We start from the raw sequence: 26,571 nt of genomic DNA, 5'->3' as shown, positions 1-26,571 counted from the left end.
ATTTGCAAATTGTAAAACCATAAAACATTATGTACTATTTGTGTTTGTACTCAAGTCTATCGTGGATGCTTCATTAGAGTCAGAGAGCGTTAACGGGTCTTGTTAACAGGTTTGTCACTAGCATATAAGTTGTTTTCTAAATGTCTTACTATGGCCTTTATTATATAAAATATGCAAGTAAAAATGAAAAATAGAATAGTTGGTCTACATGTCAAGACTTTCTGTTTTTATTTGGACTTACAATATATAGACAACTTCTTAGATTTAATACTCAAAACATGGGTCACTTTTAATAATATGTCATAATTTGTATCTGTATAGAAGCTTTTGACTAAAAAAGAGAAAGTTTCATGTTGATTGATATGAGCAAGAAGGCAAATATGTTATTAAAACTCTAGGTCGTGATATTATTTAAATGTACATTCTTTCCTAAATAGCAAATCCTCTTACTTATATTTTTAACTTCCCAAGCTAAAGCCCAAAGAAGACTAAAATTAGACCCAGAAAAACTTTTGAAAGGATTTCTTAACTAAATCTGGTATCCAATAATTTCACTTTTAGGAAATGGCAAGAGTGGTTGGATCATTCAGTCCAGCTTTGGGCCTTTGATATGCATTTGCAAAGGTTGTACATTATGAGTCCGTCAAAATGACCATTTGGGATGGAATTGACCATTCAACTTTTATTTTTGAAGACAGCTTAGCCAAAGAAACAAATCTCACTGTTCGTGCAAAAGAGTCACAAGTTATACAGAAAGAAACAGAAATAAAATGACATTGTAGTGAGAGAAACAGGGCAACAGAGAGAGAGACAGTCAAAGACTGATTGATTGATTCGGCAGTCCGGCCTGGTATGCCATTTCGGTAAAACTTCTAAGGTAATTATTCAGCATGAATAGTTCTCCAGCTTGTCCATTTTCTTTTAGATTTCTAAACAGAATCTCTTAGTGACTTTTTTTCTGCTTTGTCAAAAAAAAAAAAATGTGAACAGCACTATCTAGCCAAAGAAGCCAATATTTGGAGATATGCCTACCACTCAAAAAAAGCAAAAAGGAAATGCTGGCTGGGCTGAATATGTTTAAGCTGGCTCTCTTTTTAGATCTCTACTAACAAAGTTAGGTTAATCATTGATGAAATCATCTAGAAAATTGAATCAAACAAAACCTTGTGTTGACTGAGTTATCCAAGGAATCCTGGTTTGGTCTCTAATTCTATTTATAATTGCATCTCTTCTTCCTTATCCCTGCCAACAGAGAACAGAGGTCACTGTCTGGTTGCCAGCCCCCATTGCCTGCCTTTCCATGTCAGCTATTCTGCTGGAATAACATGCATTCACGGTCATAGTGAGGTGGCCCCTAGGTTAGAGCTGTGCCACATCTCAAGTTTGACTGGATTTTCTACAGATAGAAAGCTTTAAGGAATACTTTACTGAGATGACAACTTGCTTTCCAAGTGCTGAATTCATACATTTTCAAAGAAAAATACAGTGCATGAGGAAGCCTTTTTTATAACCAATATTTTAAACAAAATATTTAGTCTCCTCTATTCTCTTCTGCGTATCATCGCAATCATGGGGACTAAGTGGTTCATCTCTGTTTCTGAACAGCTGAAAGGGAGAAGTGCTGACCCAGGGATTGGAGTGGAAGGATGGTGAGTTGCCATTCCTTGCAGGACTGAATCAGGGGGCTGTGAAATGAGCAGTATGCATCCCATCTTAACCATCATTCTCTCCCTAGGACAGAGCATTCAGTTAGTTTCACGGAAGGGCACCAAATTGCAGCCAAAATTGGGGGGGGGAATTCTAGGCCTTTCCAAGTTATCAGGTAAATGTATATAAAGCTCTGTTACCCTGCATGACAGACTCTAGGTCCATCCACCTCACTACAAATAACACAATTTTGTTTCTTTTTATGGCTGAGTAATATTCCATTATATATATGTGCCACATCTTCTTTATCCATTCACCTGTAAATGGACACTAAGGTTGCTTCCGTGTCCTGGCTATTGTAAATAGAGCTGCAATGAACATTGTGATACATGACTCTTTTTGAATTATGATTTTCTCAGAGTATATGCCCAGTCTGTCATACAGAGTGAAGTAAGTCAGAAAGAGAAAAACAAATACCGTATGCTAACACATATATATGGAATCTAAAAAAAAAAAATGGTTCTGAAGAACCTAGGGGCAGGATAGGAATAAAGACGTAGATGTAGAGAATAGACTTGAGGACATGGGGAGGGGAAAGGGTAAGCTGGGACAAAGTGAGAGAGTGGCATGGACATATATACACTACCAAATGTAAAATAGACAGCTAGTGGGAAGTAGCCGCATAGCACAGGGAGATCAGCTCAGTGCTTTGTGACCACCTAGAGGGGTGGGATAGGGAGGGTGGGAGGGAAATGCAAGAGGGAGGGGATATGGGGATATACGTTTACATATAGCTGATTCACTTTGTTATCAGCAGAAACTAACATACCATCGTAAAGCAATTATACTCCAATAAAGATGTTAAAAAAAAAAAGCTCTGTTACCAATTAGCAACAATCTATTTTTGAGTGCCTGTCCATTTTCTAAACCTTTCCTTTTTTTTTTTTTTTGGTTGTTTTGGTTTTTTTTGCGGTACGTGGGCCTCTCACTGTTGTGGCCTCTCCCGTTGTGGAGCACAGGCTCCGGACGTGCAGGCTCAGCGGCCATGGCTCACGGACCCAGCCGCTCCGCGGCATGTGGGATCCTCCCGGACCGGGGCACGAACCTGCGTCTCCTGTATCGGTAGGCAGACTCTCAACCACTGCGCCACCAGGGAAGCCCTAAACCTTTCCTTTTGAATTGTTAAGAACACTTGGTAATTATGTAAGAGAGAAAACAGCCCTATGGGTTAGGCCACAGTGGAGACCAATCATCTTACAGTTTGTTCATCAGGTTCTCTGCCTGTGCAGCCCTCCATATGCTCAGGACCCCTGCTATGATGTGTGGGATTTTGAATGAGTAAAGGCTGTCACCCTGACCACGTGATGTGGTAGTTTCCTGAATGGATATGGAGAAATACCACATTTCCCAACTAATACAGGCTCTAGGTTTCCAAGATCTGAAGCAGAGTCTCATGGTTAACAAAAAAGAAGACAACTGTGAATTTGGTGGCTGGCAACTTCAAAGCTCAAGAGAGCATGGTTTAATTTTGTTTTCCTGGCTGAGGTACGAATCTCCAAGCCAACCCCATTTCAGCGTCCCATGCTCCTGCCTGGTTTTCTTCTTTAAACCCATTTTTGCTACTCCTGGCATCTACTCCCTCCTGGCTTCCATTTGCCTCCAGCTGTTCCATGCCTGCTATTTGCTGTCAAACACAGTGGCCTGTTCCACATTTCTCTGCCTCCAGGTCTTCCATCCTGAAGTGGATGGTTTATCCCCTCATCGCTGGCAGCGCCTTAGCAAACACAGCCCTGAGCTCTGGCTTGGGTATCAGGCTGGAATGTGAGGGTGAATTAAAAGATTGAAAGTATTTAATGTTGGGTTCTCATTTCTGCAAAGCATGGTCTACTGATTTCACAGCCATTAAGAGGAGAATCAGTAGCCATAATCAGTATAACTTAGGTAAGTTCCCATGCTTTCAGTCAAGCGATGTGACCAACCGACAAGGCTAAACCAACAAGCTGAAGCCTGAAGACACGGGTGTCAATTACAGGCATAGCTGCCATCCATATGTAGCTCTCGTGCCTCATTCCTTGTGAATCTAGCTCAGTCAGAGATACAGACTCAACGTATATATAGCTATTTGTCTACACAGACAGAGCACTTACCTCTCTGTCGTTTCAGAATTTGAAACTGCCAACAATCTAATGTTATTTTGCTCTCCTATTTTATAACCCTCACGTCTGTAATGATTCGTAAGTGAATGGTCTTGAAATTGCCATTAAAGTATGTCATATTTTTTAAAAAGGAGGCGTAACACTTTGAACTATATGTCCCCGGCATTTTGTTGAGAATAAGACATACATTTATATTCATCTGTGGTCAATATATTCTATAGAGCAGAACAGATGAGTCACAGCAAAGACCAAGATAAAAGATGGTGAACACATTGGCAAAGCAGCAGAGAAATCATGAGCTAATCACGAAACAAAGGATTTTTTTCTGCCGAACAATTTAACACAGCAACATATAATATTTCAGAAGCAACTTCCCCTATACTTTATGATGATTGTTCTCCAAAAATCATACTTTATTACATTATGTGGATGAACAAAAGTGACACTGATGGCTATGATGGATTTTGCAGAGTTTCTCTCCTCTGAGTAGAGGTAGCTATTTTAAGATTCTAAGGGACAATTTGTCAACTTGATGGCAATCATAAAACGATGTCATTTTCTAAAAATGTGTTGCGAGCATCTCAACATGAGATGAATGAAACAACATTTGCTATCACTTAGGACAATCTCCATCCTCAGCAGTCTAATTTCTAAGATACACTAGAGCATTTCCTCCTATTCAAGAAAATAAAATCGGTTTAGATTCCCAAGAATCTTGTGTTTCAGACACATACACACCCCTCTTGCACTTGTATGAAGACAACTCCATAAATGTGATGGAATGCATATGTGACACAGAAATGTACTGTTTATATTCACTGGCTTTAAACACGTCTGTGAAGATAAAACAAGCAGCAATTTGTTTCAGGAACTCACTTTGGGGGAGAGTTGAGCAAAAGTCAAGGGAGTCTGCTGAATGCGAGGGGAGTTGGAGAGCTGTGTCTTGTGCTGAACAACTAGTGTGGCAGGGACCAATAAATGGCAGAGATCCTAAACATTGTGCTCAGCAGTATATCCTGTGTCCATCAGAGAACTTGACAAGAGTACTAGGCAGCTGGTTAAACAGTGAGTGAATCATCAGTTCATCAATCTTTCATTTCCACTTAAGCTACGCAAATACTAATGCCTCCTCATCCCAATCTACGGCGCTACCTACCCACCCCAGGATGCCCATTTACGACTACTTCCCCATTCAAAACTGCCCTTACTGTTTATTTGAATGAATGTTATTCGTTTAAAACATGTTGTTAAGAAGGCGAGAGAAATGTGGTTAAAAGAGAAACACCAGCGAGGATTTATCCCTGAAGACCTTGCACCCTCTGGGGTGGAGCTCCATTCTATTCTGTGGTGAGGTTTGCACATCAAATACTTGCAACAGATCGCTACTTCCTGTATATGATCATATATATTGGTAGACTTTAGCTGCTTTGAATCTGCAATTTGATTTCCTAATTCAGTTGGGATAGAGGGTAGAAGAGTCATAAAGGTTTGTTGTTGTTTTGTTTGTTTGTTTTATTTCTCTCCCAGCTCTTCTCCAAGACATACAAATTTGAGTGCCTGTGCTCTTCAGGAATCTCAAGGCCACTCCTAGAGATAAATCGACATGTCAGCATAACAAAACTGTTATGGTTTTATATTCATCTGTGGTCAATATAGTCTATAGAGCAGAACAGATGAGTCACAGAGACCAAGATAAAAGATGGTGAGCACATTGGCAAAGCAGCAGAGAAATCATGAGCTAACTTTGGGAACTTGATCAGTTGGAAGTTCACCACATAACACGAAGATGGGACCCAGACATTAAATAATTTACGACGGTCTACAAAGTTGTAAATATTTTCATTTCAATAAGTTATTTTTAATGAACTTTTGTAGAAACTGCTTTTCCAATTATTAAGTAACAAAAAGACACAAATCAGGTTGGATTCTACACTCAATAACGTTAAAAATGGCATTTTCCTAATTATGCATTTTTAACATTATGCTCCAAAATGCATAATGTTGTAATGTCCATACACACACACACACACACACACACACACACACACACACACACACACACACAGTATTTTACAAGAGAGTAGCTAAGATTGTGAGTTCTGGAGCTTGAGAGCTCTCTCTACCATTTAAAATTGTTTAATCTTGAGTAAGTTACTTAACCACTCAGTCCATGACTCTGGTTGGGTCAGACTGAGCTGCCAGCTCCACTTCTGCAGGTGCCCTTCTTCTTATTCCTTGAAGGCTTCATTTTGCCAGAACCCATACCATAGGGTCCCCACACCCAGCTCCACGTCACAAGCCTGATCAGCAGCAGCCCTGGGACAGTAAAAATGAGCCATTCTTTCATATCAAACTCACTTGCAAAACCACACATTTTCATACAAGTGTAGAATCTGTTAACCTAAACTGAAGGTCTAACAGAATCTTCTAATATAAAACTATATATTCCTACCAGAAGCTGTGCCAGAAAAAAATTGAGACTTCAGGCTGGGCATTTACTACAACTTCAAACTCAAACATTTTTATATTGTTCAGTTCAGTTTGATTTAAACAAAACATTTGCAAAAGAGATGCTTGGGGCCAGGAAAGTCTGTGGGCCAAATAGCCCTTCTGTCCCTAGATTTGAGCAAAAGTTCAAATAAATGGAATTTTCTTAAATGGAAACACCTGCTTGCATTTATTGTTGTGAATTTCATTATGAGAATTTTATACAGGACACTAATGTAGTGAATAATGAAGTCCATGAACTTGATGGTGGAAGAGGACTGATCCTAATTACCAACAGAGTTTTGAGAAAATGCTAACAAAACTTCAAAACGCAACTTAAATTCAAAAAATTTCCTCTACAAAAAAACTTCTAATAATCATCCTACCTTTAATCTTTGGAATACTTATTGATATAAACTCAAATCTTCCAAATATATGCTAAATTGTCAGCTTGAAAAAGAAACAAGAATAGTGAGTAAACATATAAAAAGATGCTCTACTTTGTGAACAGGGAAGTGCAAATAAAATCAGCAATAGGATGCCATCTTACCCAGTAAACCAACAAAAATCAAAAAGCCTTGATAGTAAGTTTAAGAAGTGTGTGTGAGAATAGAAAGCAATATGGTCTTTTTGGAGACGATCTGGCAGCGTTGCTAAAGTTAAAGAAGGTGTGCCCTGGAGAAGTCCCTGCATTTGTGCACCAGGAGATTTAAAATAGCAAACAACAAAACAAAAAATGGAGGTAACCTAAATGTCCATTCATAGCAATAATTACTTTAGGAAAGTATCATCTCCAGATGTTAAAACAGCGGCGAAAGTATAAGGAGAAACAGAGGAGGGTCTCAGAGGTCTCCCTACAAGTTACTGGTTTATTACAGAAGGAACTGCTACGGGCTGAATGCTTGTGTTCCCCCACCCACCGGCCCAAATTTTTTGTTGAAACCCTAGTCTCCCAACGTGATGATATTTGGGGACGGGGCCTTTGGGAGGTAATTAGGTCATGGAGGTGAAGTCCTAGTGATGGGATTAATGACATTTTAAGAGACACCAGAGAGCTTGCTTCCGTCTCAGCTCTCCACCACGTGAGGATGCACTGAGACAATGGCGTTCTGCAAATGAGGAGGAGAGCCCTCATCAGACCCTAGATCTGCCTGTGTCTTAATCTTGGACTTCCCAGCCTCCAGAACTGTGAGAAATAAATGTTTGTTGTTTAAACCCCCTGGTCCATGGTGTTTTGTTATAGCTGCTCAAGTTGACTAAGGCAGGAACCTAGTAGCTTTAAAGGATAAACATGGCAGACACCATTGCAACTAAGTGACCAGCAATGGGACAAATTGACATCATGTACCCCCCCCCCCCCGCCCCACGGGCTGCACTGAGGATACCCCATGGCTTCTGCTACATACCTGCCCCAAACGGTTTGGCTTGAATCTAATCGTGAGAATGCATCTGTATAAAACCAGACTGACGGCCATTCTACGAAGCAGTGGACCTGTGTTGTTCAAAGTGTCAAGGTCAAGAAAGACACAGAAAGACTGAGAAACTGTTCCAATGAAAGAAAACTAAACAGATGTGACAGCTAAATGCAGTGTCACCCTTGGATCTGGGACCAGAAAAAAAAACAGTGGGTCACTTGGCACTTAAGAAGATGTATGGGCTAGATACTATTATTACTAAATCTTAAGAAGATGTATGGGCTAGATACTATTATTGTATCAATGTTAATTTCTTGGTTTTGATCATTCTAGTATAGGTATGTAAGAGAACTGCTTTAAGAAATATTCCTGAAGCAGTATTTTGAGGTAAAAGGGTATCATGTATGCCATTTATTCTCAAACATTTCAGGAAAACAATATTGTGTGTGTGTGTGCGTGTGTGTGTATGTGTGTGTGTGTTAAAGAGACAGAGAGAGGAACAGAGAGGCAAAAAGAGCCTGGAGGGAGAAAGAGAGAGAGAGAATGATTAATATTAAGTGTGGTAAAATGTTAAGATTTGGGGAATCTCAGTGAGAAGGGTATACGAGATTTTTCCACTAGTTTTTACTTTTTAATAAATCTGCCAATGATAACAAGTGCTAAAAACTATACTAAAAAACAAAAAAAACGGACAGACAGAACCCTAGGACAAATGGTAAAAGCAAAGCTATACATACAAAATCGCACAAAGAGGCATACACGCTCACAGTAAGAGAAAAAGGAAAAAAATATATATATCTATACATAAAAAACGGAAGAAAGCAACCAAATCAATAAACAAATCTACCAATGATGATAAACTCTAAATACTAAACTAAGATAAACATAAAACCAGAAACAAATTAGATCAATGGAACAGGATAGAAAGCCCAGAGATAAAAGCATGCACATATGGTCACCTTATTTTTGATAAAGGAGGCAACAATATACAATGGAGAAAAGACAGCCTCTTCAATAAGTGATGCTGGGAACACTGGACAGCTACATGTCAAAGAATGAAATTAGAACACTCCCTAACACCATACACAAAAATAAATTCAAAATAGATTAAAGACCTAAATGTAAGGTCAGAAACTATAAAACTTTAGAGGAAAACATAGGCAGAACACTTTATGACATAAATCACAGCAAGATACTTTTTGACCCACCTCCTAGAGAACTGAAAATAAAACCAAAAATAAACAAATGGGACCTAATGAAACTTAAAAGCTTTTGCACAGCAAAGGAAACCATAAACAGGACAAAAAGACAACCCTCAGAATGCGAGAAAATATTTGCAAATGAAGCAACTGACAAAGGGTTAATCTCCAAAATATACAAGCAGCTCATGCAGCTCAATATCAAAAAAACAAACAACCCAATCCAAAAATGGGCATAAGACATAAATAGACATTTCTCCAAAGAAGATATATAGATTGCCAACAAACACAGGAAAGAATGCTCAACATCACTAATCATTAGAGAAATGCAAATCAAAACTACAATGAGCTATCACCTCACACCAGTCAGAATGACCATCACCAAAAACTCTACAAACAATAAATGCTGGAGAGGGTGTGGAGAAAAGGGAACCCTCTTGCACTGCTGTGGGAATGTAAATTGATACAGCCACTATGGAGAACAGTATGGAGGTTCCTTAAAAAACTAAAAATAGAGCTACCATACGACCCAGCAATCCCACTACTGAGCATATACCCTGAGAAAACCATAATTCAAAAAGAGTCATGTACCTCAATGTTCATTGCAGCTCTATTTACAATAGCCAGGACATGGAAGCAACCTAAGTGTCCATCAACAGATGAATGGATAAAGAAGATGTGGCACATATATATAATGGAATATTACTCAGCCATAAAAAGAAACGGAATTGAGTTATTTGTAGTGAGGTGGATGGACCTAGAGTCTGTCATACAGAGTGAAGTAAGTCAGAAAGAGAAAAACAAATACCGTATGCTAACACATATATATGGAATCTAAAAAAAAAAAAAAAAAAGGTTCTCATGAACCTAGGAGCAGGACAGGAATAAAGACACAGACGTAGAGAATGGACTTGAGGACACGGGGAGGGGGAAGGGTAAGCTGTGACAAAGTGAGAGAGAGGCATGGACATATATACACTACCAAATGTAAAATAGATAGCTAGTGGGTAGCAGCTGCATAGCACAGGGAGATCAGCTCGGTGCTTTGTGACCACCTAGAGGGGTGGGATAGGGAGGGTGGGAGGGAGACGCAAGAGGGAGGGGATATGGGGATGTATCTGTAGGTATAGCTGATTCACTTTGTTATACAGCAGCAACTAACACACCACTGTAAAGCAATTATGCTCCAATAAAGATGTTAAAAAAATAAATCTGAAAGCTCCTCAAAATAAAAAAGGAAAAGGAAAAAACGAAGCAGGGGAATGAATACTGAGGACATTTTGTTTAGTGGCTACTTCGCAGGAAGGAGGAGCTTGGGATGCAGAGAGGCGGACAGAGGCCCGTGAAGGTGCTGCTCATAGCGTTTCATAAACAACACTTTCATCTGTAGTCTTTCAGGAATAAACATATGCTCTAGATATTCTTTTTATATATCAAGCATTCATAGTTTATAACCAGGAAACCCATATTTGCCACAGAAGGCGGTACCCAGTGCAACTCAAGCTTCCAGGGTTTGGCTGGAGATGAGGGAAGGGTCCCTGGAGCAACTGATATGTGAGAAGGCAGGTGAGGGAGAAAAGAGCCTTCTGGGCTGGGAAACACCCAGTCAGGGCCGTGCCTCACAGGTGCATGTTGCACACCAGGTGCTCAGAGGTGGCCCCTGGGCCTTTGACAAGGGAGCAAAGGGAGGCTGGGGTCTGGAACTACCACATCAAAGATTTTCAGTGTTAGCACTGGGGCAATTAAATGTGTCTGTATTTCCCCAGCAAACTGGATAATTCATAAACATTTAATGTCCAATTTATTGTAACTAACTGCAACTAGAAAAAAATATTTAGAAATGTTAGAAATGTTCAATGAGAAATGACAGGGGGTGCGCTTTGAAAAATAAAGAAATCGCAGACCTAAAATGCAATTTTTCCTCACAGCCACATCCATTCTTGAAAGGCAATAATTAAAATGGGTCCTTTTAAAAAATCTCTGAACCGGTTTCATTTTTTTGTCAGAAGCATTGGACTGAATGCTGGGCTATTATTTGCAAAGCTAGGTAATATTTAAGCATCTAAGTAAGGAAGAGAAAGATAATGCCTTACTGCTTCTCCTGTATGACAATATTTGCAGTACATTTCCCTTTCAAAAGAACATGGAGTGGTTAGAACATTTAAAAGAACTGTAAATATGCACAGACATCTCTCCAGTCATTTATTACATTATGATAAAACTAACTGTCTGATGAGGTGAGACAATAAGTAAACGATTACAATGAAAAGTAAATCACATATCAAGAAGTGCTATGGAAACTCAGGAGAGGAAGAGATTGTTTGCCTATAGATTTAGGAAGGGTAACAGGTGAAGGGCTGGGTCTTGAAAGGCAAGTAGGAGCTGAACAAGAAGAGAAAAAAGAGCAGCCGGTGGCATAAAAGCGCACAGCATCCGTAGGAAACGCCCAGAACCTTAAGTGGCTATAGTGCATAGTGAGGAAAGAACCTAATGGAAAGTGAGGCTGGAAAGGCAAGTTTGGAACCAGGTGAGATTCAATCCACCGGGGCAGTCATCAAGCGCATGAACGGCACTCGGGAAGAAACATATCATGATCAGAAGTCTGTGCTCACAAGATAAGGCAGATGAAGTGTGGAAGGTGGATGACTGGGTGGGGAGAACAAAGACAGGAAGTAGTTCTGGAGAAAAACCTCAAGGACATTGCAAAAGGCAATTGCATTGGGGAAGAAATCGCGAGCGATTTACCTAGATCACTGTGGTCAGGGCGATGCTTGAAATACTTAGGATGTAGAGCTGTCAACACTCGGAGCGTGATCCCCTGCAGGGTGGCAGGGAATGGAAAGAATTCAGCATGGTTTCAGTTTGAGATTAAAGGATCAACTGAGATGTAAAACTCAGGTAACAAGAATAACAGATTTATGATGCAAGAAAAATTGTATTAGATATGGATTCTGTTGAGTTTGAAGTCACTAGGGGACTCCAAACTACAGGCATCAATAGGCAGGGCTCAGATACAGAGCACGAAGTAGAGACAGAGTTGGAAACATCAGTGCATAAGTGCGTTGCTGAATCTGTGGGAGGATGAACCAAGGAGGGAGGTTTTTTGGGGAGAGACAGAGAAAAGAAGATCTAAGGCTAGATCCCTGGTGAATTCCAACATGAAGTGGTCCACTTCCCCTAGAGGTATTCCATGATCTGAAAATATATTGAGTAATTCTTGATCCAGTCTTCTGTGCCCCAAAATGTACCGAGTCTCTGTTTATTAATGAATCAAAGATGCCATTTCGAATAAGACTGCTTGTGTTAAAGGGTTCTTTTAGCCATTAGGTAAAATGATAAAAGGTAGTTTCAGCCTCTGTTTTTGAGTAATGGTTACTGAGTCCATGTACACAAAGTTGTAGACAGCTTGTCTGGAACTGCTGCACAGAATATTTGGTCCTGCCCACCAGGGTCCTCAGTACATGAAACTAAAGACAACATGGAGAAGGAAGTTCAGGGTCTGGTAGGGTTGAGATCTACCATGGATCAGAGTTACTCTCACATAAAATAATGAGGCCTGGTCAGAGACTAGGCCCTAACCTGACCTCCAACAGAGGGAATTCAGGGGTACTTGGGGAAGAATTTGTCCTTTTAATAATCCTTCTAAATGCATGTGTGATAAGATCCCCAAAGATGTCCACCCTCTGATCCCCAGAACCTGGGAGTATGCTAACTTTCCTGGAAAGGGGGACTTTGCAAATGTGATTAAGGTTAAGGATATTGAAATGGGGAGAGTATCCTGCATTACCCAGAGGGCTCAACATAATCACATGAGTCCTTAACAGCAAAAGAGGAAAACAGAAGAATGAGTCAGAGAGATGTGATACATCCAGGACTCGATCCACCATTGCTGGCTTTGAAGATGGAGGAAGGGGCCATGGCCAAGGAAGCTGTTGGTGTCTAGAAGTTGGAAATGGCCTTCAGTTTTCATCCAGCAAGAAAACAGGTACCTTGACCCTACCATCACAAGAAGTTCTGCCAACAACCCGCACGAGCAGGAAACACATTTTCCCCTCCAGTCTGCGGAAAAGTACTCAGCCCTCTTGACACCTTGATTTTAGCCTGGGGAGACTGCTGTGGACTTCCTACCTACCTTATGGGAAGATAATATATCTGTGTTATTTAAGCCACACATTTGTAGTAATTTTGTTATGGCAGCAATAGAAATCTAGTGACAGGGCTGGTGTCTCCACAAAGTCACAGAAGCCCAGACTCGGTCAAGTTCTGATCATTTCTTTGGGCCCTGAGAGATCACGCGTCACCATTCAGATCACTCAAGGTGGCAGCAAAAGGCATCAGTGTCAGCTTACAGGAAGCCCAAGGGCACAACCGCACCCTTCCGTGCGCTCACAAATCAGAGACCCACAACTCCAACCTGCTGCTAAACACAGGTCACAGAGTCTCAGCAGCAACAGGTAACACCCCCCTCACGTGTTCAGGAAGTAAGCCACGTGTGCACGCACGGGTTAAGTGTGTGTTCACTGTTTAAACTCCTTTGAAAGCGGTGTTCTATTGGCTTTAAGGCTTATTCACTTTTGCTTATTTTTGCTTATTTTTCACTTTTGCTTTTATTTTTGCTTATTTCACTTTTGCTTATTTTTGCTTATTTTTCAATTTTGCTTTTATTTTTGCTTATTTCACTTTTCTATGGAAAGCCCCATAGAAATCTGAGTAAAATTCTAGACTTTCCTTTTACGACATTAAATTATACTTCGGGCTGCTCACGGTGCCCTGGGCTGAGGGAGGAAAGGCACTGGGTCTGAGCTCATCAACCTTGCTCTGTCACCCTGACCATATCCACTTCAACCTCCCTGTGACTCAACTTCCTGATCTATTTTAGACTTTTTCCTCTAGGTCTAAATGTTTATGATGGTAGGACACCAGGAAATGCAGCACAATTTCTCTTTTCTCATTCCCAACATACATTTCACGCGGAGTTGGTATCCGTAAGCACCAGAAGAAAGAATTCTCAGGACAAAATTGAGCTTGAATCACTGAACACCCATGAAAAATTTAAATATTCACTATTAGCTTAAACGTGTGTCAAAGGATATTTTTGTGAACAGACAAATGTTTAAAATAAGCACACCAAAAGCTGTTACCAGTGGGTGGTGAGATTATGGGTGATCACTGCTTTTGTTTTTCCATTATTATCTATATGTTGAGTTATCAATTTAATAAAGGTTTTCAAAGTACAGCTGTAAAAAGAGACTATTAGATGAAAATTGGAATTAAAAAGAGAACACAGAGCACAGTTATTACAACCCTCTGAAACAGTGTCAGGAAAGCTCCTTGACCTAAAGAAAAGCAGCAGAGTTTTTAAGAACTCAAATAGCACTCTCACATTCACTGATAACCTCATACAGCTCTGGTGATTTATGAAGTGTTTTCTTGAAAACATAAACCTCTCTCCATCATGGGACTGGGGACCGACTGCTGTCCAAACTCTGTCGCCCACACTTCCTGCATTTGAATCCATCATTTTCTGCAGCCCGCCCAGAGTTTTATTCTGTCCCAGCCTTGTGACTGCTAACAGCGTCTGAGGGAATAACAATGACACCCCTGGCCGAACAGTGAAGTCTGTGTGTGCCACTGAGGCGCCCACAAGGGGAGGAGCTGGTGTTAGAACAACACTAACACCTGCTGGGCTGAGTCTTATTTATCCAAGAGCAACCGTTCATGCCGATTAACATTTTAATTTTTTTTTATCTTTAAATAGCTTTTGTTGGGAATCTTGAATTCAATTCCATTCAGGATACTTCAATTTGTGACAACTGAGCACATTCCATATGCTTGTACTTAATTATCATATTTCATTGAATAGTAAATTTTGTGAAGTTTTTTTGTTCGCTTGTTTGCCAAGTCAGATGTTCACCAAAGTATTTCTTCTGAAACATACCTGAGAATTTCTTTACTGCAAACCAGGCACTTAGATTCCCTTTCACACGCCTAACATGTACTTCTGTCGTCTCCAAGGGTGACCTTCTTTCTTACATTTAACAAGCATTTAGTAAATACTGCTGTATGCCACCTTGCTGTCCTGGAAATATGGAAACAATAACCACAGTGCTTATCCAGAAGGTTTCTCAGGGTTTTGGAAATGTGAGGGCAAAACCACACTTCATTCTACATTTCCAGGGGAGGCAACAGGGACACGTGTCACGCATTTACATGCCAGAGATCGGACTAGTTACCAGTAAAAGATGAAACGTTATTTCTGGTACAAGCCTCCCATTCTTACGCCCATTTATTATAAAGGCGATTTCCAAGGTACACCTGCTGGGGAATGGATTTATACTTTGGTGTGAATTCAAGTCAATGTTCATCTTGTATCTTTAAGGTTGACTTCTAACTGCTGAATGAAATATGCTGGACCTTGTTAGGGAACAGGCTGCTAGGAGAATGATCTGGGAAGGAAGATTTTGCTGTCTTTTCAACAGCTCGGAAATCACACCAGACAGATCACAAGGAAAGATCATACTACCTTTCTCAGGTGTGAGAAGGAGGTGACAGAGACAGAACTTGAAAAAGAAAGAGTTTCTTACTGCTTTTCGATGGCAGGGAAGAGGTGTGGAGCGTGGAGGATGGTTCAAACTCCCCCCACCCTGGTCTATACCCTAGTCATGTGGGCGCTAAGAGGAGCCTGGCACAGACATTAAGCCAGAGAGCTGCAATTACAAAGACTGGGCATGGGAACCGGAGAGCTCGTGGTCTTAAAAGCAGATGGAGCCTACAGTTCTCTGCAGGAATAGAAAGTGGGAAATGAGGTTACAAGCTTGCCTCTGAGCCTCCACCACGTCGGAGGGACCTGTCTTGCCCACCAGCAGTCACTGCTGGCTGTCCTTCTGCCAATTCTGATGCCTCTAGCCCTGTTCTTTGGGTGTATAAATGCTATTCCCTTCATTACATCCTCAAATAACCACTTTGTGCTACCATTTTCATCTCTGAAATACAAATTTGGTTGTAGATCATTTGGAACCATTCTACCTATTGCTAAAACCAGCTATTTAATCAATAATGGTGTTATTAAAATGAAAAAAATTGAACCATCTATGAAAACCTCTTAAGAATAATAACTCCCTAGATTTTTAGAACTAAGGCACATTTAAAGGTTTTACTGTCCAACCTTATTGTTTTAAAGACAAGGAAACTAAAACCCGAAGAAGCTTAAAGACATAGCCAAGGTTACAGAGCCTGGAAACCATTGCTTCCTAATGATAAAAAGATACATTTTTCAAATTGATTGAATAGCAACCACATAATGGCTTTTGACTTTGAAAAATGGAAGTTAATAAATGAACCTTCCCTGTTAGCACTCAGAAAGGTCCTGAAAGAATCTTATATGTGCATATTGGTATGCCAATAAATTTTATTACTGGCAGTTACACAGGGAACTTTTATAGCTATTGTAGATATACAGGCTTTAAAGTAAACTGGAACACTTTTCGTTGGAAAATAAAATCCTCTTTTGAATAAATGTCTGATTTTAAAATAAATAATGTAAAAAACATGAAAGTAAATGACTTTCAATATGAGTTCTCCAGATTTGAATTTTCTTCTCCAAAAAAGTTACTGAGGGCTTCCCTGGTGGCGCAGTGGTTGACAGTCCGCCTGCCGATGCAGGGGACATGGGTTCGTGCCCCGGTCCGGGAAGATCCCACATGCCCCGCGGCTGGGCCCGTGAGCCATGGCTGCTGAGCCTGCGCGTCCGGAGCCTGTGCTCCACAACGGGAGAGGCCCGCATACCGCAAAAAACAAACAAACAAACAAACAAAAAACAAAAGTTACTGAGCTCTGACGTCACTTTCATTTTTGTGAAGGTTACTCAGCTGTAGTTAATTCCCATTTTCTCCTTCTGAAGAGTGTGACAAAGGGACTTTTAAGAGCTAATCAAATAAACAATCCGTGTTTGAAAATAACTTAATTATCATATTTAATTGAATAGTGAATTTTGTTAAGTTTTTTTGTTTGCTTGTTTGCCAAGTCAGATGCTCAGGCCTGTGTTCTGTTTATAGAATGTGTGTTTTGAAAGCCCCAAAGTCACTGGTCATTTTGACAGCCTTAATTAGTCATTTAGATTGGTAATTACCAAAATAATTGTATGAAGAAAAGCTCACTGTGGTCATCATAAATGGTGCCGTCCTTTTCAATAGACCCTCCTCCACATCCTATCGTTAAACTCTGCCATTTTGGTGTTTAACGTAGAGAGCTGCCTCGCTTCCCCAATTCTACGTGTCAGGGGAGGGGGTTGTGTTGAAACTGAATTAGGAAAACTGACTACTTTCACATTTAGCAGCACAATGAAAGGAACTTTTGATGATTCGGGTCCATTAACTCTGCTATTCTCAGAGGCAGACACTTCCACTGCAATCCAGTTACAAATATTAACGTTTTCAAAGGCAAGTGTTTTGCTCTATAGCCACTAACTCGGTCACATTCATTAAATTTTGTTATTTCTACATCATTTAATGTACGTCAACATGTCAAGTCCAGCGAACACAAGCATTTCTTTCCAGCCCACTGACACTGCTGTGAATGATAAGAGGCAAACAAATCTCACTTCAGTGGGAAAAAACCCTCTCCTTTGTAAACACGAACATTCAAATCAAGACTACAAAAGACAATGTAACAGATGTAATGCTGCAACTGCAACTACGCCATGCATATCGTGCCAGAAATGTATTTCTACAGAAGGAGAAGAATCAAATGATGCCCCTTTCAAGAGATGAAGGAGCCATTGTTTGCATGGTTTAACACACTCCATGCCAGTCCTGTCCTTGGGAAAGAATCACACTGACAGAGTGTCCAAAGTTGGTGTCACTCCCAGTATCCCACTCTGCTGAGATGTCATAAATGAAAAATTGTTCAGCAGAGCAAAAGTAACCGCAGCTCTTCTCTTGTTGAGAAACTCTTTTTAAAAACCTCTTCCTACGGCTGGTACTCTGAGATTTCCTTTCCTCTCTTTGCTCTCTCACACGGATGCTAACTGCATGTTTAATGAGATCTGCCTGTCTGCCTGGTGGACCTGTCTTCAGAACAGACTAATCGTGGGCAACACAGACTCCAGAGTCAGACTGCCTGCATGTGACTCCTGGATGCATCAATTACCAGCCATTTCATCTGGGGCAAGTTCCTGATCTCCAAGCATCTCCTTCCTCGTCTATAAAATAGGAATAGAAATCCTTCCCCATACGGTTGTCATGAGGATTAAAAGAGACTGTACGAGTCAAGTACCGGGCACACAGGATGTGCTCAATATCTTTCTATTTAATTGCATTTCTGCCACTTACCAACTAGACCGTGAAGAAGATGGCTCAAGGAATAGCATAAGCAGATACTGACAACCCTGACATTTTGAAGTCATAACTCCACTACAGTCTCTCACTGATATACACCCAGCCCACTCTCCCGACGTTCCTTAAGCACTCATTTGCAGTGGGAAGGGAGACCCCCGCCCCTTATTTTCATATAGTCAATACAGCATAAAAGTAGTGAAACTGACAAGTTCCCTTCTCTCAATGGCATTTATATTTGAAGGCAGAAAGCCTGGAAAAGAGAAATAAGAAATTAAATAAGTAGAAAGATCTCTTTAGATAGTGGTAAGAGCTATGAGGAAAGTGAAGAACAGTAATGGGTCAGAGATGTCTGTAGCAGAGGGAGGCTGGGCAAACCGCTTGCAGTTGGGAATCCAAGATGACCTTCCTCAGCAGATGACATCTGAGAACCTGAGGGGCAAGGAGGAGAAGCCGTGAGGACTCCAAGGCAGAGAGAGGGCAAATGTAAGGATCCAATCATCTAATGTCTTAATTTCACAGATCAAGAAACTGAGACTCCAGAAAGGGAAGTGACTCAGCAAAGAGTCACAGAGCCAGGGCTGGAATTCTGGTCTCCAGTCTCACGGGATCTGATATTTACTACACCAACTCCCAAACTGGCCAAATGGTTCAAACTGCATGAGGGAACTTCAACTTGGACAGCCGTCGAGAGGAAAGAGTGTCCCCAGATGGTGGTAAAGGACAGCCAATCAAAGGGGTCCTGGACCACATTAATTACAACATGTGGAAAAACCAAGGTCTTTAACTCCATGGAATCCCATCCTTAGGACATTCAAATGAGAACAAGAAAAACCATTTTTTTCTGAGAGTCAATGACTGAAAGAAAAAAGGTTCATCATTTTCTGATTCTAGCAATCAGATATTCTGATATAACCAATTATTTTCAAATAACTAAGGGTTTCAATATGATGGCAACATAAATCTTCTAAAGCAATAAGTAATCATCATTGCATGTCCTACCTGAGTTGGAGTGATTCTGCTTTCAAATTCTCTGGTAAGTGGGTGACACTGGCCTCATCCTGGAACCCATCTTTAGGGTTATAACCAGGGTGAGAACTTCTGCAGATTCACATTGCAACTATGTCATGTACGTTACAGAATTTTTTCCTTAACCTAGAAGCTTAACTTAAGTTCACTCTACAATTAAGGTGCTAGATGGAGGAGAAAACACAAAGCAAATAAGCAACGGACTTCCCTAAAGTCACTTAGCAATGAACAAATCTCATTTTTATCCTTAGGCGGTCTAAACTTTATCTTTGTCTCAAGAGACTCTTTCAAAGAGTTGCAGAATAAACCATGGTGTACTAGACCCTCACACAATTGCCTTTACCTGACAATACAGTGCAAAACTACGGCTAAAATTGTAGCTTTGTGTGTCAGTGTGTATGTGTTTCTCACGTTTCAACGTGCTTACAAATCATCAGAGGATCTTATTAATATTCACATTCTGATCCAGGAGGTCAGGTATAGAGCCAGGGATTCTGCATTTCTAGTGACCAGGTGATGCCAATGCTGGCCCATGGACCACATTCTAAGGAATAAGGGTCTATCACTGCATCATGCTGCCCTTTGCGAAAAATTACAGAAGAAAGACTACCTTGTCTTTGGAGTCTCAGTACAAGTTTAAAGCTGACCATGTCTAGAGCAAATGATCTTCTTTTATCTTATGGCTCTCTTAACCTCACGGCTGATCATGTTTTCCTCTTTGACTTGGTTCTCTAGGATGCACCCTTAGCCAGACTACAGGACTTAATGGTTAGGCGTTTTGTATACGATCGTACTCCATTGACCTACTCCTGACTACATCTACCTTTCCTAACACTGCTTTTTGTTGTTGCTAATATTGCTTTTTACCTCCTCACTATATTTTTCGTTGCTGCTATGTTACATGCATCTTTGTAAGACACTTGGAATCACTCCTTTGAATAAGATAGTGTGTGAGAAAAGAATCTCAACACAACCCAGTCACATGGAAGTGTGCATCGTCAAGGACACATGACACATTGGAAAATTTCAGGCCCTTGCTTGGAGTGGGTGAAGTGACTGAGAATGGAGAAGCAGCCAGTCCTGGGAGAGAAGTGGACTTGAGAAGAATGAACTCCGCCCTCTTTCACAATTCACTTATGGCTTTGCCAGATAGATGGCATGGGGTTAGCTAAGTAAGTTCATGTTTTAAGGACTTAACCACTGAGCTCCGGTTGCCTTGGGAAGATCTATTATTAACATGGGTAACTGGAACAGCCTCTCCTGTGGCTTCTAACCTCAGAGGAAAACTGAAGCGACCCCTCACGGGTACTCTGAAATGCCAGTAGGAAGGACAGAGTTCTTCTTCCTTAGGTAGAGCTACCCATCAAAAGGCAACATTAACCAAAGTAAAATCCTTGTGTCTGCCCACTTAGAGATGCCATTGGAAGCAGCTACAAAACTGGTTGCTACTCAGGATGCAAAAGAGGTCCCATGTCAGTTACTTGACTCAGAGCAAGGTATTAACCCTATGAGTCTCAGTGGCCTCCTCTGTAATCTGTAACTATAATGACTTCCTCATAGGATTGCTCTGAGAATTAAACAAAACAATGCTGTGTCAGGCACTTTGTAGGTTCTCAGCAAATGGTTTATTATATAACAACTATTACTGCTCTCTTTTTTTATGCTAGGCCTTAGAGAAAAAGGTTGTAAAGAAAGAGACAGACGAAAATGTTTATTCATTCTTTCACTTTTTGACCCATGTAAAAGTTCTCTAGAGCCCACCGTTGTTACCATATATTTTTAAAGTTACCTCTGCAATGCCCTTGAGAAGTCAAAAACATGAGTTGATACAGTCAATAATAACATTCAACCTTGATCTTGTAAACTAAGTTTGTGTTGAGTTCTTCACCGGGCTAGGGACTTTCCTCATTTGAAAACATAAACGTGGGATTGGGATTTGTGCTAAAGCCTGTGATTTCTGCTAAAATGTAAACACCCTTGTTATGAAGAACCCTGTCCAAAAAAACTGGAACAGAACAAGACGGTGCTGGGAATGCCAAACTAACAGTCCTCTGCTTTGCATACTGCTTTCATTCTAGACACTGACAGCAAAACAAGTGTTTCATTTTTCTTCAATATCACTTCCCACATCATTTCACCGACTCTTACTCCAGGCATAGGAGTTTTTGGAAATTCTAGTACCTCCCACTCAATTTCTTAAAACCCTCTTACTCTCAACTATTAAATATCACAAAGTTCAGAGGGAAGGAAAGTCTTCCTTCTAAGAATTCCTCCTGCCCCTGTAAACATGTTTCCATATTCATAGCTTCTCAACCAGAAATCTTCAGTCGGTCAAAGGTTCTGCTTATTCAAAGCTGCCTAAAATATTAAAAGGAGTACCACTGGGGAGCAGAGGTAGTTAGGAAATACCAAATCAAAGCAAGGATATGGAATTTGGGGGAATACTGAATCAATACTCTCCTCTCTTAGCCTTTCTGGGTGGGGAGGGAGAAAACACACTGATTAAGTACAGTTGCTTTTAGCAGGATGTTTCCTTTTTAAAAGAAATTAATAAATTTGGATACAATCCAAACATAAGTTGCAGAGCTATTTTTGTGTAACAGCAGAGTAAATGTCCTAAAGAATACATGTAAATAAAGTGGTATGTTCTCATCTAGGAAACACATAAAAGGCATTAGGCAAAAATTGACCAAATGATTAGTTGGTGTTTGGCAAACCTCCACCTGCCTCTGTGTTTCCTTCCCATCATCTGATCCTAGTTAGTTCTTAGCCTCTCTGTTACTCAGTCTTCCATTCCTGTGACCCACCCAATCATGTTCCAGAAATAAAAGTCCGTATCTCTCAAACAAATATAATATATATGCGGAAAAAAGCACCAATCCTATGTTTATAGCTTAATCAACTGTAGAAAGCTATTTAGATGAACTAATTCATGTGAAAGTACAAATGCACTTCACACATTTTTGAAAGAAGAGCTTCTTAGCAAAAAAGAATCTCTAATTAGTGGCATTACAACTTTGTGGCCAAGACAGTAGTATATTCAACCAAAAAAAAATAAAACACTCAAGCCCTGACATGAGAGAAATGTTCCTAATCATTTTTGAACTGCGATTCTGCGATACACAAGTTTGCTTTGTGGCACTACTATGAAAGGGGGGCGGTCAGGAAATACTTAAGCTGTGCTTGATCCTGAGATTGGCCTTGGCATGAGTTGTGATTCATTTGTTTTCGATGAAAAAGTTTTAGGATAACTAAGGAGGATATATTTCTGTTTTCAAAATCTATGGCTTTTGCTCATAATTTTTCTTTATTGTTCTCACTCTTTTTTTCTTTTTTTTTTTCCAACAACTTCATTGAGAGACCTTTGACATATAAAAACTGTATATACTTAAGGAGTACACTTTGATGTTTTGATGTATCGTGGGAAGATCACCATGATCAAGTTAAATGACTTATCCATCACTTCTACCTAGTTACCATTGTGTGTGTGTGTGTGTGTGTGTGTGTGTGTGTTGGGAAGATTTAAAGATCTATCGTCTTAGCAAATTTCAAGTGTACAATACAGTATTTTCAACTATTGTCACCACGTTGTACATTGGAGCTCCAGGACTCATTCATCGTGCAGAGGTGACCAATCTGTACCCTTTGATGACCATCTCCTCATTTCCCCTTCTGCTCCCCTCCCCACTCCAGCAACCACTGTTCTACTCTCTGCATCTATGAGTTTTACCGTTTTAGATTCTACACATACGTGAGTTCATGTAGTATTCGTCTTTCTGTGTCTGACTTATTTCACTTAATATAATGTACACAAATGGCAGGATTTCCTTCTATTTCCCTCTTTTTTAAGGTTAAATAATATGTGTGTGTGTATACACACACACACACCCCCAATGGAATATTATATATCCATTGTAATGGGATATCTTGGCTATTGTGTAGAATGCTCCAATGAATTTGGGAGTGCAGATAATTTTTCATTATTATTCTTAAGAGGAATGTAGACTAAGGCGGGTCCTCACTAGGAGTCTGCCTGCATATGAGCTACTACAGTGCCTTGGGTTAAAACTAAAATCAAGATTGCTGTGGAATCCACCTCTACTTTCCTCAGCAACTGCCCTGAAAGTAGGCCCCCCAGTAAATGCCCTCACTCAGCATCCCTTCGTTCTCTGATCTCCATAATCCAAACACATTTTTGAAGATTTCCTGTCCTATTATGTGTATGTTTGTATGATATATATGTATGTATATATGTTTATATATTTTTTGTATTTATATTTTCGGTCCCCAAAAGAGAGATTTCAGAAAGGGTACTGTATGAATCCAGCAGTGAGACAGGTTTTCTCAGCAAGACTTTCTAGTGTGTCTCAAATATTTTTTCAGTAGATGACAGCTTGCTCCAATACACACTATTCCACTTCCTGTATTGAAGTGGGCTACCCATTATCTTCTTCCCCCAGACTATTCATTTTCTCCCTTGACAACCAGGATTTGAGGACTTGAAGCAACAAACACAAAGAGTCTTAAGGCAGTGGATCAATGTAAGCTAAGCTTCATCTTCACTGCACAGTCCCATTACAAGGTTTTAGGTTCAAAAGGGATGCTCTGCCCCACAGAATCCCACTGCGTTTGGGTGCCAACTCAGAGAATGCCTCACTTTCCAGCTTCCCTTTAAGAGTTAACTGATGGGATGGATGCCAGGCACATAAGTCCGTGCTGCCAGAATTGCTGCCCAAGCTGCCTGACTAGATGGGTAAGATCCTTTGATATGTCTTGGCAAGAGCTGGCTCCAGGGTGTTGGCCACGGTGCTGAAGTGAGGGGAGGGGGGCAGGGACACCTTTCCCAGCGAATCACTCCTTCCCCCAACTCTTTTTAAGACACTGGGCTTATTCATTTTGACAAGATACCCTAGGATTTCAAATCTGACATCAATTTGGAGAAAGTAATGTGTATGTCTGCGTACAAAGGTATCCAGGATACATATTCTTTAGAGAAAAGTCGAGTGCTCCAAAAACTCTAGGAGAACCCCGTTAAAAATAAAACAAAAATCAAAAACAACATTTAGGGCTGTTTATTCCAATTGAATGCTACTTATTTCTGTGCACTTGTCTACCAGATCATTACTGAGATTTGGTAAAATGAATCAACTGCAAAATAAAGTTCTCTTAAAGCAAATGGCAGACAATGACAAAGCCACCATCCTGAATAATCATTCCAAAGTGAAAATTACGTTCTATGCATGCCTGAGGATTTTACTATCTCTATTTTTACTCTAGCTGAACCTTTCTTTCAAATGTTCTTTTTGACCGATTATCCTTCCTGCCTTGAAAATGTGCATGCTGATATCAGGACCAGGGCAGCCCCTGGCACAGGGTCTGCTAACAGTTAAATCCCCTCTGGGTGCCTGCAGACTGCAGCCAGTGGTAAGTGAAAGAGAAGGCACCCTGGCCACTGACTCCTGACTCATTTCACACTCCAATCACCCTCACCCTCTTGGGCATCTGATGCCTCTTTCCTCTGCCAGGCAATTAGCTTCCGTTCTGTTCAACTTTCCAACCTCTGGCTTTAGAGAAAAGTCCTGGCTGTGGGAACTGGCTCTGGGCAGCTCTTGGCTCCCTCCTGATGGGTGACTTGCAAGAGTAACACTTTCTTTGACACTCTTAAAAGAAGCCGTTTAATTCCTAATGATGTTTCCTGGCAAAAAGTAAAATGAAACCCACAACGTGGGATTCCGGTCCAGCAAAGGCAGGCCAAGAGTGTCGCTGCTGAACCCAAGTCTTGCTTTAAGTCTGTTCCCACTCGCTTCCCTTTCCCACAAGAGTTCATTTTTCTTCCTCCTGACACTTCCAACCCGGAGTGTGACACCTACTGGAACTTACGAACATCTGGGGAGGTATGGATATGATTTGGGCATCAGATGAGAACGCCTGGCTGCTGCCCCAGGGATTTCCCGCGGAAATCACCCGGCTCTCTTAGAAGGCGTCTCAATAAGGAAGTAACCAGTAAAGTTGGCGGGAGAACCCTGCGAACATCTTAGAAAAATACCAGGAACCACTGGATACTTAACGACCCACGTCTCCTCCAGTCTAGTTCCCTCAGCCCTTTCTGGACTCCTATAAAGCGGTTTGTGGGTTTTTACCCCGTGGAGGGAGGGGGGTGAGAAGGGCATTTATTTCCGCGAGAGCGTTCAGGTGAGGTTCCCAGCTTTAGCCCGGGCGAGGACCTCGGATCACACCCTCTTCTCCTGCGCCCTAGTCGCCAGGGGTGAAGGGGGCGCGGAGACCCGAGGACCGAGGGGTTCCGCTCCGTAGACTATCCACCCCTCGGGTCTCTGGCACCCCACAACCTAACGCCCACGGGGCTCGCGATGCGTTCCCGTCACCTCCTCACACCCCCAAACCCAGGCACATCCTCTCCCACGCTGCGCTTCTGCTGCCCGCGCGGCTGATCCTCTGAGCGTCCCCGGTCCCCAAACGTGCCCCCGGTCCTCACGCGTTGGTGCCGCTGCCTCGCAGAGGTGGCGCTGGCGGCCCCGGGCGAGGCGGCGGGGGAGGCCGTGCGGGGGCGGGGGAGCCGGGGGGCGGCAGGGAACCGGGCGCCGAGGGCTCCGGGAGGCCGGGCTCGGGCCCCCAGCAGCCCGGGGCGCACGGGGAGGCGCGGAGGACGCGCTGCACTCACCCGCTGCTGCTGCCGGCTGCTGACAGCCACCGCGGCGGCGGACGCGGCGCTGTGCCGGAGTTCGGCCGCCTGCCCGGGTCGCAGCAGGCTCCGGGTGAACCTGCGGGTCCGCTCGCTGGCCATCGCCCGTCGCGGGCCCGGAGCGCGCGTCCCGCCGCCCTCGCCGGCGCCGACCTCCTCTACCCACCGCCGTTCAGGAAGCGGAACTCGGAGCCTCCCCCCGCGCCCCCCCCCCGCGCCTTCCTCGCTCTACTCGCAAGAGGCGGGTTTTTCTCTCTGACACCCCCCACCCCCTGCGCTCCGCCGAAGCCTCGCGACGACTTTCCAAACTCTGCGCTCCTGCGGGCGCGCGCGGCCAACTCGGCAGGCGGCCCCGACCCGGCTGTTGCGCCTCTGGAGTGGGGACCGCGGGACGCGCGTGGGGCGGCTCCAGCCCGCGCCAACCCCCGGCCTCAGCCGGCCACCCGCGACTGTGCCCGCAGCCCCCAGGACCGGCGTGTGGCGGGGGAGGGGCGCGGGGCGGCGGCGGCCGCGGGGCTCCGGGCGGGGCCTGCCCACCGCCCTCGAGCCCATTTGGAGGCTCCTTGCGGCGCTGGAGCTCTGGCCGCGTTCGCTGGTTTCGCCCCG

The 26,571-nt window shown here is 42.2% G+C and overlaps 1 protein-coding gene across 2 annotated transcripts in view; it reads right to left on the bottom strand.

The window, feature by feature from the left end:
* DOCK10 (dedicator of cytokinesis 10) overlaps positions 1-26,296 on the bottom strand; it is a 280,915-nt gene extending 254,619 nt beyond the window's left edge. Inside the window, exon 1 of one of the 2 annotated variants that reach the window (XM_027119931.1) lies at positions 25,945-26,296. In XM_027119931.1, the coding sequence (XP_026975732.1) occupies positions 25,945-26,067 (123 nt within the window). In that variant the 5' untranslated portion in view covers positions 26,068-26,296. The remainder of the gene's footprint in view (positions 1-25,944) is intronic. The other variant, XM_027119928.1, reaches the window with a different exon arrangement.
* Positions 26,297-26,571: the final 275 nt, after the last annotated feature.

The sequence above is a fragment of the Aethalodelphis obliquidens genome, unplaced genomic scaffold, assembly GCF_003676395.1.
Source record: "Aethalodelphis obliquidens isolate GAN/ISIS:26980383/991018 unplaced genomic scaffold, ASM367639v1 scaffold2, whole genome shotgun sequence".
Classification (NCBI taxonomy): Eukaryota; Metazoa; Chordata; class Mammalia; order Artiodactyla; family Delphinidae; genus Aethalodelphis; species Aethalodelphis obliquidens.
The sequence above is the reverse complement of the archived record's forward strand: the minus strand, read 5'-3'. Positions and strand labels throughout refer to the sequence as shown.